General features: G+C 40.3%; 1 protein-coding gene across 1 annotated transcript in view; it reads left to right on the plus strand.

Annotated features, from left to right (window-relative positions):
* The window catches only part of ADAM22 (ADAM metallopeptidase domain 22), a 64,565-nt gene that overhangs the window by 37,696 nt on the left and 14,351 nt on the right, over positions 1 to 12,518 (plus strand). The window contains exons 23-25 of the mRNA XM_050708601.1: positions 831 to 1,025; positions 3,956 to 4,056; positions 4,601 to 4,667. Coding sequence (XP_050564558.1) covers positions 831 to 1,025; positions 3,956 to 4,056; positions 4,601 to 4,667 — 363 coding nt within the window. The remainder of the gene's footprint in view (positions 1 to 830; positions 1,026 to 3,955; positions 4,057 to 4,600; positions 4,668 to 12,518) is intronic.

Below are 12,518 nucleotides of genomic sequence, written 5' to 3' on the forward strand. Positions count from 1 at the left end.
CTGTAACTGGGATATTTGTGCTTGAGATTTTCTGCTGGCGATGAATTTACCACCTGAACAAAAATGGCATAACTTGATTAGGACTTCCTAGTGCATAGATAGTTTTATGCACCAAAACCATGCTACTAGTACTAGAAAAGGATGAACTATTCTCAGATATGTTTGGCATTATTTTTATGTGTCTTGGCAGACAGAGTCTAGTGTGGTGACAAGGATTAACAGCTGAGAAGCTCTGACACTGGTACTAGTTCCCTGTACAAGAGAACAGCTAATAAATAAACTGGAGGTGTTTCTCCTCCTGAAGTTTAAACAACTCAACAGGTTGTTCAATTTGAGTTCAGTAACAATCACAAAAATTGAACAGAAGGCACAGAAGCAGTAATCATCCAGAGGGAAAAAAGCATTTGCTTTTCCTCAACTCCTTTTTGATGCAGGCATGCACTAAGCACAGACTGCGGTGCTAATACTGCAGCCGGGAATGCTTTCACAACCCGCATGGTAAGCCATTTGAAATGGCTGAACTTAGTTATCAAATCAGTCAAGAACCACCAACTATTCACTTTAAAAACTGTGATCAGAGTTTATCAGTGAAATCATCCTTGTTTTCCCCTACCAAACCCACATAACCCTCTTTCCTGAGCTATCAAAAATAGATGGGAGTTTTCTTTTGGGTGGTTGAATTACTTACTAATAGGTTTATTGTGTGCTCAACCGGTTTCCTCAAGGATCATCATCCTTGCCTCTTTCTTTAAGACTTAAATTTGTTCATGTTTGTGTGTGCGCTCTTGCCTGTCATGTTTTCTGACTCTACGCTGTTTGTTATACTTCAGACAAATACCCCAGGGAGATTATGTAAAAAAGCCTGGAGAGGCCGACTCTTTTTATAGCGACATGCCTCCTGGAGTCAGCACAAACTCTGCATCTAGTTCTAAGAAGAGGTCTGCTTTTCTGTCGCATTTTCAGATTTCTACCTGTTCCATCACCCATTATTCCATTAGTCAGAACATTTCATTGTTTTGCAGCAGGTTTGATCCTTTCTTCTTTCTTTGTGGAATGTTACAATTAGCATCCTTTGTTCTTTGATTACTGATTTTTCTTGCATGCCCTGAGCTAATAATTTATACAACCAGGCCAGAATAAGCACATTTGCCATTGTAAGCCAAAATTGGCGTAATCCAGTTTTCATCATTTTCCTGCTTGAGAATTGCTTTCAAGTAGACTGTAACGATAACTGCTTGCTCAAAAAACCAAAACAAAGCAAAACAAAAACTATCATAGTCATGTAATCAAAGATGAGGAACACTGTCTTGCTTCAATAATAATTATAAACTGTTTAATATAAATATTTTTTTATCTTTGTCAGTGTCATTAATTCAGTGAGTTGACCTAGACTTCTGGATAATATTCTTTCTGTCTCACAGTAAAGATGATGGTGCTTGCATTTGATTCCACTTTTACTTGTTAGACTAGTGTCCTAAATGTCACTGAGTGCTATCTTAGAAAATAATTCTGCAAAGACTTTCTGTAGTTTTGTGCTTCCTGTTATGAGTAGCCAAGGAGGGCATTAGATTTTGCCCTTGTTCAGAATTCACTTATTCTGCTGTTTCTCCAGTTACTTAAAAAAAAAAAAAATCAACATTTTAAAATAGAAAAATAATTGAAAAACATTGAAAGGAGTTTGCAATCGTCAAGGTCTTTAGGTCATGATCATCAAAGTCCTGCTGCAATCAGAGATCCTTTAATTACAAAAATCTTCAGCTAGCATTTCAAAACAATTTACAAGAAGCTGTAAATGTTCAGTGGGTGGGGTTAGACACTCATGAACTATTTTATTACAAAGCTGCAATTCTCAGTTCTTGTCTCATGGAGCAGTCTGTAGCTGTGCAGTTGACAAAACTATTCTCTTTATAGTTGCTAATTTGAATAAAGTAAAGAGAACTATATTGAAGGGATACATTTGTAGTGCCTTTGGGTATACCAGCTTGATCTTATATGCAACTTCATTAAATCTGGTCTAATAAAAAGGTTATTAAGAAAAACTGTAGTACTATATAATTAATTATCAACTTCCAATTTTTAAATTCAGCTTTTTAGATTCGTGCGTGGATAAGTTATTTTGTTTTGGGGAGGAAACATTAATCTTAAATGATGTAGTGTTTGTGTTGGAGAAACTTTTCTCATTTGGATAAAATTTTGAGAAAGTCTTGGAGAAGCAAGTTTTCATAGGTTGGTGTGCTGTAAGAGCAAGCCAGTTCATAGGTTCATATTCCAGTTAAGAAAAAATGTTTGTTTTTAAATGAATGTCATTTAATGTGTTTCTTCTTTTTTTTTTTCTGTACCTGTGTTTCTTTTCATATTTCATTTCTTTCATGTGTCTCTGTTTATTGCTTGTTCCAAAAAGCAAATGATTTCTAAGGTCTGTCTGTACTAGAGAGTTTTGTTGTTGCCCCACCACCAGTTCAGCTATGTTGTGCCACTGTCAAGTCTGGACAAGTAAGTCTGACAAATGCTCCATTAACATTGTGGTGGAACTGTCATAGTCCTCCCGTTTTGATGCCCAGGGCACTATTTCCTACCTTTCAAGCTAGTTTTGATTTGCTCTGGGTGCAGATATCAATGGCAGCTCTTGGCAGACATTCAAGTGACTGGGCCATTAGCCACCTGGGCTTCTCCTTGCTGGAAAATGCTACGAAGTGTTAGTATTCACAGAGGGTGTTCCAAGATTAAAACATAACTTCATGATAATTTTTGTTATTGTGAAATTGCAAACACCAAAGACAGTAGTCTATTATTAGTTTTTACTTATTACTTAAGTTTTATTCAAACTTATTTGAGGTATGAAAGGTCTGAGAACTGACGGATTGACAGATTTTGTAATCATTTTCTCCTATATTGCAAGACATTCCTGAACATAAAAATAGGCTATAACGAGGAGGATCTGTCAATCCGTCAGTTCTCAGACCTTTCATACCTCAAATAAGTTTGAATAAAACTCTGGGCTTACTTCAGTGTGGCTGTGATTAGCCTGGTCTTCTGGAAACTGAAGAGCATCTGACAGATGCCTGCCCTGCAAGCAGAGCAGATTTTGAAAACCACAGGAGTATTCAGACTGTTACAAAATACAGAAACACATCCTTTAAGCAAAACGTCTTTCTAATAAATACGCTATCTATTCTGACCAGTTTTCAACTTCCTCTTGTTTTGGAAATAATTGTGGATTTTGTGACAAATGGCTGAGCAGCAGCTATAGTTCAACAGGAGGGAGCCTGCTGCAAAATCCCACTCTCTCCTCTTCTTGTTGGACATTGGCACACACATCTCTGGCTTTTGGAGGGAATAAAAGAGGAAGGAAAAACTTTAGTTTGCACCAAGCACCTAGATATAAAGGCATTAAAAGTATAAGCTGCAATGACTAGCTGACAGAATACAATAAAAATTTGAAATTAGCAAAAATGAGACAGTTACCCCTCCACTGGAGCTCCTAGCTGTGGCTGGGAGGCTGCTCATCACAGAATCCTGAGACCGGTGGCAGTGGGGAGAGGGAAGCAGTCCTGGCTTTACTGCAGCAACACGAAGATGGGGTGGGCAGCCTGCAGGAAGGATGCAGTAAAAAATCATAAGCACAGCTAGGGGAGCATCTTCCAACTAAGAACTAGGTCAGGGCTTGAAATACCTAAGGAAATCTGGTATGTGCTCATGTTTGTGCTTTCAGCAGCAGACACATGAGAAAATGGTGCTGAAGCCTGGCTCTTGAATGTGGACACACCAAACTGCTGCAGGGACGGCTGGCAGAGCATAATTAACCAAAAAAAGTGGATGCTTTGCTAGTGCAGACAGACCTTAGGCCGTGTCATGGCACTGACTTGGGGAATGTGACTGTCTCTGAACAGTTGAGCTAGCATTTATGTTAGACAATAGCCATAACAATAACCGCATCTGAGCCCTCCTGTTCCAGGTCAAATGGATTATCTCATTCCTGGAGTGAAAGGATCCCAGACACAAAACATATTTCAGACATTTGTGAAAATGGGAGGCCTAGGAGTAATTCTTGGCAAGGTAAGTGCGAACCTTTGTGCTGGTCACAGTGGAAACCAACCCGTGTCACTGCTGCTCTCTGAAAGTTTAGGTAATGAGTCCTTACCATTGTGCCTGTTGTTAACCTGGAGCTAGGATTTAACAGTGGCCTGCACAAGAACCTTTTTTGTTTCACAATGCTTTACACATAGAAGTTAGATCTAATTTCTCCCATTCCTCCAGTGTGAGCCAACATGAAAAAGAGGAAGTCCATTCACTCTTGCCAACTTTTGTGATTTTACCATGCAGTATTTAGTGTTTTTCTTGAAGCAGTGATTTTCTCAAGTGAATGCTGAAACTAAATAGTTTTTTGCTCTGCACAGTTGCTGCAAAAGGTAGTGAAAGATCACCTAAGTGCCAAGTTTACCTGGTCTGAGGTAAATCAAAAGGGACTGACCTATGGCTTTTAAATGGTCATAGCCAGTGGCTTTTGCTGGGGATGCAAGGAGAATGTACAGTTTGGAGTGGAACGCTGGTGAGTTTCACGATGTTTTACCATCTGTCTTTATCCTGTGATTTCTTTCAGGTAATATAGGAGGAAACAGAAAGAAAGTCAGAGGCAAAAGATTTAGGCCACGGTCTAATTCTACTGAGTAAGTCTGAATTTACAACAGCAAAGCCAAAAAGTAGAGTTTTCATACTTGTGTTTTGTAGATCGAGATTAAGAGTACTGAAAAGTAGACAGCTGCATTTTTTGCCCTCTGGCCCATTCTGACTGCTGACTGATAATCTGGTAATAGTTTGGCTAATGTATTTCAACCTCTTTTTATGTATTCTTTAAAAAATTAACTATCGATTTTCTTTTTTATGTAGGCTTCCTCAGTCATTCCCATAGCAATTCCCAATGATGGTGGCAGCCTGCACCATCACTACAGGCTTTTGTCTACAGTAAACTGCCATTGCTGAGTGTATCCTGGTTCAATATTGAGTTTCTGATAACCTGTTTCCTCCCCTTGCCTTCACCTTGGGTTGGGTCATTGCAGAGTTAGCACTGTGTATCTCTGTGTGCCTGCCTGCAGGTTTTAGAAGAGGTGTCTGTCTGCTCTCAGAGTACCCTGAAGTTTATAGCTGTAAGCCAGCAAAGCCTGAAACAGCCAGTCTTGAGTAAGCCCTGAAATAAATGGGTAATGACAGTCCTTACCAAGTGACTGATCCCCAGACCTCTACAGCACAGCTTAGAGTTGCTGTCTATATTGATGTGGTGGTTACATTCACTGAAGAGACCATGTATGCAGTGCTCCCCGTTGGGAAAGAGCATTTCCTATGTGCTTATTCCTGCTCGTTCAGGCTCCTTTCATGAAGGAATAGGGAATGGCTGGATTTAAAATCCCTGGGCTTGTCAAACACTGGCTTGCTCTTACAGCACTTACGCCACATAGGAATGACCCCTTGTTGACCATGATGGCAAGGATGGTGCCCTTTCCCTAAACCATTAGTAGTAACTTTGCACCTGTATGGGCAGGTGGGCTTGATACCAACCCTGCTGGAAACTAATCATGCTAACTCCTCTCTGAGTCCTGCTTTCTCCAGTTTGGGGATTTAAGTTTGTTCTGAAACTTTTCTTCCACCTGCAGTGAACTGTCTTGAGGCAAGTAGGCTTAGAAAGGTACATGGAGAAGACCCTCTTCTTCCAATTACATAAATAATAGTTTGATCTACATAGTAATTTTAACATTGTGCAGCCAAAATGCTAATATGGAACCAGAAATATTATCCCCAGATCCCTCGGGGGAGTTTATTCTTCAAGTACCCCTGTGCTCTTGGTCTTAGTGCTGATAAACTCTTAATGGAACGTTATTTGCTGGTTTTCTTTCTCCTTGCATGTGACAATTTGATAAAAGTAAAAGTAGTCTGGCCAAACTATTAAGAGTACAAATGAGATTGCAAGTTCTTTAGAAACTTGTCCTGTGCTTTTCTTCATTTCCAGTTGTGTTTCTCAAATAAGATTTATAAAAACAATCTAGTTAAGTTAATTTTATTGTTATTCTATCCTTCAGCACAGGCGCAAATTGGGGCTGGATTTGGTCTGTAAAAAATGAAAACAGATCAGCTTTTTTTTTAATCTCAGAGTGAACATAATTGTTGGGAAGAGTATTGTTTGCAATAAAAGAAAAAAAAAGGCAAAAAAACCCCCAACAACTCTAATGGACACATTTTTTTTTTTTTAATCTATGCTGCTCAGCTGTAATACATTTACTCCAAGATGTTTAGAGTTGTAAATCAGTGGGTAAACAGGGAGCGTGAGAGTTAGAAAATTTTTTCCCTGTAAAATTTTTCTCTTTCAAAGGTGCCCCTGAATTTCCACCTAATTCTCTGCCCTTCTCCTGATTGGGAATATCTTGGGTTGCATGGGACTGCATGGCTTGTCTGAGTCTCCTTGGAAAGCCGGTCAGCCTGTGGAGAGAGAGCTGTTACTGCATGAACCACATACTGTGAGATTCAGTGGGAACGGAGAGAACGGCCCAGGGCACACAGCGGGTCTGCTCAGAGAGATAACATGCTCTGGGAGAAGAGAAAGACAGAGAATGGTCTAACCATGGCCAACTTTTTTAGCCAAACAAGAAGCACTGCCTTTGAGGATGCCTTAGAATAAATGGAGGCTTTTCCCAGACAAATTTACCTTCTTACTTTCTCTGGAAAACACAGAATAATCTTAAAATCTGTTCTGAAATGGAAAGCCAACCAACCTATGTGACCCCCATAAATCCAATGAAGAATATTTGTTGAGACAGAAAAAGAGGGTAGCACTGTTGGTTTCTTGTGGATAACAGAGACAGATAGATTGCCTGCTAAAAGACTGTGTTCAGTTGTGCCATACCTTGTGCAGAATTCAATTTTTTTTTTTTTTTACCAGCAGTTGCACAGTAATACGCTTGCCTATAAAAGTATCTGGTATATTCATTGGTCTGCAGTAACTGCACGTTATGCACAAGTATTTTTTTTTATGTTTTTTTGCGTACAGGCAAGGACCAGATGGAGAATCTTGCCGTTAGTCATTTAAATGAAATTTCTTAAGCACTGAACAAGATTTGAGCTGTGCAGCCCTTGTGAACAGCACTGACAGGAGGGTTGCATTGGGCAGTTCCTGAAAAATGTCCTGGAAAAATGTCCTGGAAATGTACATGGTTGCACATGCCTCTGTGCAACCCCTCCTACTTAGCAGATTCATGATACGAGGCTTCTGCTGAGAGTATCACTCTGCAGAGACTGCTAAAACTCTTTTGGGATATTTTAAATTGTTTCTAGATGTTTCAAAACAAAATTCTTCTTTATTAAAGGCAGATGGTTCAGTTCACACAGAAGGAATGCCAACAGACCCAGCATTTCTGCAGCTTTTTCACAAACAGGGTTGATGAAATGCCCTGATAAAACAAGTTTTCTATTAAAATCAATTAGAGTTATCCAGGAAGACAATGAGGGTTTTCTGAATAAGCTGAAGTTTAATTGGGAGCTTGTGTTAAAACAGGTCCCAGGGAGCATGTGTTTTGCCAAACAGCAGTTCTGATAGTTGTTAATTTGTACTGCTTTTCCTATAAGCATTTATCTTCCTCGTTGTTGTAACTGATACGAACATCTTTGGCTTAGACTTTCTATTATATATTGTGTTTTTGCAGCAGGGTAACCCATGCATCTGAGCCTGGGCTTTCTCTCGGCCACCAAACCCCAGCCCAAGGCATAAGCCCAGAGGGCTCTGACCCCCCCCAAACAGGGAGCCAGGATCACAGGTCAGTCTCACCTGCCCCTGCGTTCTGGGCTGCCGTTTGATCCCGTGACAAGCCCCTTCCCCTCAGTATCCCATAGTTTTCACTGTGGCGAAACACCGTGACTGCTTGGAGGTGCTCCTGCTGACGCAGCGCTAGCTAGCCTTCCTCCTCGCCAGCCTGAGGAGGACCAGGACCCTTGAGCCCAGGTCTTTCGCACGGTTGCATGTCGCGCTGCAAGCCAAATCGAGCCGTCGGTTGAGCTGGAGGCTTCTATGTAGGGACACCTTGGTTCTAAAGAGGAATTTCTCACTCAAAGAAAATGCGGATTCTGGCCATCGTTAATGATTATGTATGCGGCCATGGAGATCAGCATGAGAGCTTTCTGATGGTATCACTTATGGTCTGCAGTGACCTGAGTTCGGCCTTTCTGTACCAGAGGGCCCGGGGCGGTGAGCGGTGCTCTGTAGTGCAGCCAGACCCAGGAAGGCCGGCCACACGGCTGTGCCACAGCTGCATGCTCAGATACCTCCCGACACGTTGTTTTCTCATACAGGAAGCCAGACCAGGAGTGTTTCATGGTTACCAAAACGCACTTCCAAGTGAAAAAAAAGCAAGTCAAAAGTACTGCAGCCATGTCCGAAAACATGTAGTTGCACCTACAATTAATGCTAAAGCCTAAAGTTAATTAGTTCCTGGCAATGCTGGCATCAGCCCGTGGCTTCACTTGCGGCTCCTCTGTTGCTGTGCTACCACTTTTGGCGTTTTCTTTCTCTAAGAGCCTGAGCTGGAAAGCATAAAGCACTCCTGATCCCTGATAAGTAAGCGAGCTGAGGAAGCTACTGAGAAGCGAGCACTTGTGGCTGAGGGCGAGTACTTTCCCAAAGCTGTGGCTGTGCTTGCGCGGGGCGGGGAGAAGTTCCAGAACAAAAAAGGAGGCCTAAGCCGTCAAAAAAGTGCTGCCGCTTTTGTCTTCGACAAGCTCTGAAAGATGGTCAGGGTTAACTGACGTGGACTGGCCCCACTTTACTCACCTGAGCAGTCCCTTGCCAGGCCTGTTCCCCAGTGCCAGGTCATTGGAGTCCCTTTCATAAATGAGGGTGGTAAGAACTGGTCCAGAAATACTGAAAATATCTTAAAAAAGGAGTATTATTTCCATTTCCCCTTGGTTTCAAGCTATTTCCTATTTCAACATGTGTTAGTCTCTGTTATATGAAGGTGGTGGTTACAAATAATTGTTAAACTTGCTATTCTTATACTACAAAAACAGATTTAAATCAGACCAGACAGGTTGCTGCTTCTATGCTGCCCTTTTTTTCTTCATGTGATGGAGGGGGAGGAATTATCTAACCTTGGTACTGGGGGCTAAGGGATACCAGTTAGCAAAACATTTTCTCCTTCTCTGGTAACATTACTGTCAACTAATTAAACACCATTTTTATGTCCCAGTTTTCAAGTAACTAATACAAGTGTGTAGCACAGACTTTTTTTTTTTTCTAAAAAGTGTGGTTTTGGTGTCAAGATTGCTTCTGTAAAATGTGAGATATCCCCACAGCCCACCTCCTTGAAAGCTTCTTGTGATCCTGCCACGTGAAATGATCATTTTAAAATTAGGGGTTTATTTGCACATAAGTGTTAAAATTGCCACTGCAGTGGCAAACAATTCAAGCCTTTTAACACACTGAGGCCTAAATTCATTCCTGTAGAAGGGGCCCGGCCCAGGTTTCTGTGCTCACTTAGCCATTGTCTTGCGATTTACTCTAGATGGGTGCAAACCTGTCTCTGCAACAAGCAGACTGCAGGATGGAGCCAAAACCCCCCCCCTTCAGCCTCATTTTGAGATCATGAGAGGAGTTCAAACCATGAGCTTAATGCTGGCCCTCTGCATAGGAGTGAATTTTACCCTTAAGGTATTAAATGAATGATGTATCCCAAATAATTTCCATATAAACCAAACATGCAAGTCTTGTTGTAGTTCAGATTTTCTCATGCAGTTGTACACGTTGCCTAGTCCTCACCCAACATCCATACTGATTTATTTGCCATATTCACTTGCATTTTGGGGATGAAGACATCCTTGCTAAGCTTGTGCTGTGTGTTCTCAGATTTTCTATTCTTGTTCTTCTGCTTTCTCTGTTCCTTCCATTGCTTTCCGCAGGTATTTAAACCCATGGTTCAAAAGAGAATATAATGTAGCTAAGTGGGTAGAAGATGTGAATAAAAACACTGAAGGACCATACTTTAGGTATTTTGTAAATTAATTCTATATCTTTTTTAAAAGCTGTTCCAGCATATACAAATATGTTGGGACTCCTACCTTGTATAAATCAATACAAGTTACTGTAGGTGCAAAGGGCCCCTCTTCTTTTGCTGCATTTTGATGTCTGGTTTTGGCTTCATGTGCAATTTACAGTTTTTTTACTGAATGTTTTAATGAAGCCATTGAAAAGGGTGTGTGTAGTGCATGCGTTCCCACCATCATCTATAGCTTGTAGTAGCTTTCTCATCATTTTATGCCAAGTAGTGTTTATGGGCATGAGACGTATTTATCACTAATAAAGTAGTATTAACTTAAACAAAATGTAATTTTCTGAAGCAAGTGGTTTCATAACACATTTACTCTACACACTGTCTTATATAGTGCATACTAAAATTTAAACAAAAAAAAGAAAAAAAATAGTAGTGGTATTTTACCCTAAGCATACAATGAAATGATTAACATATTGTAAATTACTTTATTAACATATCATAATTGGATAATTAAATGTATGAGAATATACTCCATGCTGTATTTATCAAACCACTGATGAATCTGTTACAAGTGAGTGTAGGGTTCTACCAAAAAAATCCCTTGTTTTTGAAAGGGAAAAGTGTGTATTTGTTACATTCCAGGTTAAAGAGAAGAGGCGTGCATGAGGCTGGCCTCCCTGTTGCACATAATTATGAGTCTGAGAATGTTTTGGTAGATTCCCAAAAGACACAATCTTGTCGCTGAGAGAGAAGTTTATATCAGCTGAAACAAACAAACAGACAATCAGCTAGCATAGGGGAGAATGGAAGACAATTTGTGACAAATAATGTGAAACAAAATAAACCAATGAAGCTGTAAACTGACATATTAAATAGGAAGCTGAAACAAGATTATAGATACACAAACAAAAAGAATACAAAGTCGAATCTTTAGCCAAAACAGTGAAGGCTGGTAAGAATGAATAAACAGAAATTTAACAATAATTTTGACACAGTAGCAGACCTAATAGTAGTGCAAAAGGGCAGAAATGTTCACTAAATATGTCCGGTGTGTATTTGGGGGAAAAAATGTGATGGAGTTATATCACAAGATGCTAATGAAACACTTATTCTGGTAGTAACACTGGAAGATATTGAATAGCAGCTTGGGAGTTTAGTCATTTTTAGAACTAAAAATCTGCAAAAGTCTTGTAAGGGCTTAAAATAGGTACTTTTTTTTTTTTTTTTTTTAAATTTCATTTATGTTTGCTTTCAAGAGATCTTTAATTGCAGAGAATCATTCCAAAGATCTAACAGGTCAAAAGAGGTAAATTTAAGCCTGCCAGTCCTGAGCAAGTAGTAATAATCCCTGACACAGGAATCCCAGGTTTAAGGGGGGATTTTATGATTGTGCCCATCAGAATCTGCCAGGTCTTGTTGTTGGTAGGGGGCTGTAGTTTAGCCACTGGTGTTGGGGCAGCGTGTTCAAGAACCAGGGAGGTTTAAGTACATAGCCCAGAGAAACCTTAGAAAAGCCTTCAGGACTTCAAGCTATTCAGAAGTTTAATGGAGAAGTTAAGTGCTTACCTGATCATAAAATCCATGTATCTGCACATGGAGCAAAAAATTTAGGGGCAGACAAAGACGGAGAGCAACCAAAATTAACTGGAAGGGGAAATTCAGCAAACTCACACTAGGAAGGAGGTGTGTTTTATTAGCAAGGGAAACGGAACCTTTTCCTAAAAATGTCCTCTGGACCTCTGTTGTTCAGGCAAGGCAATCTGCCTCCCGCTGTGACCTAACCTCACAGCTGGCTCTCAGGGTGCTTGTAGCCGAAGCCCTCTGGCTGCAATAAGCAAAGGTGTTGATGAACAATGAAGATAGCACTGTTTTAAAATATGTTACTTTAATTGGTTTAGTTAAACAGGTTCAGATTCCTCAATGCATACTCTTAATGTGGTTTTAATCTTTTAGCATCAGTATATCTTGATTTAGTGACTGGATTAAATTGATGGGAGCACACCCTGCTCCTGAGGGTTTTCACTGTTGCAGTGAATGAGTCACATTTCTAATTGCATTTGAGATAAACCAAACATTTTTTGTATGTAGATGAGGATTAAGCTGACCCATGTGAGTTTTTAGGGCTTGGTATCAGCAGAGATGAAACCTAAATGAACATTTTTACTCTACAGAAGATTACTAATGACTGCCCGCAGCAGTAGCTTTAGAAACCGGAGAGAAATCAGGATAAATTTAGAAGCCTGTGTGTCCTAATTAACTGAGGTAACCTTAGGGAACTATTCTGCAGGCATATTATGGAAGGCAAAGGATCAAATCTTCTCCTGGGATGAGTTGCTGTGGGCTTATGAGAGGTTACACTGCATGTTTCTCTCCAGAAATCACGCACAATTTTGGTTAATCTGTCAGTGGAGGAAAAATAGTGTTCCTAAAAGCTGTGTGTCTGTACATCACACAGCTGGGTTTTGAGCTTTGGAGCAATTCACAAAGAAAACC

This window comes from Cygnus atratus, chromosome 2 (genome assembly GCF_013377495.2).
Source record: "Cygnus atratus isolate AKBS03 ecotype Queensland, Australia chromosome 2, CAtr_DNAZoo_HiC_assembly, whole genome shotgun sequence".
NCBI lineage: Eukaryota > Metazoa > Chordata > Aves > Anseriformes > Anatidae > Cygnus > Cygnus atratus.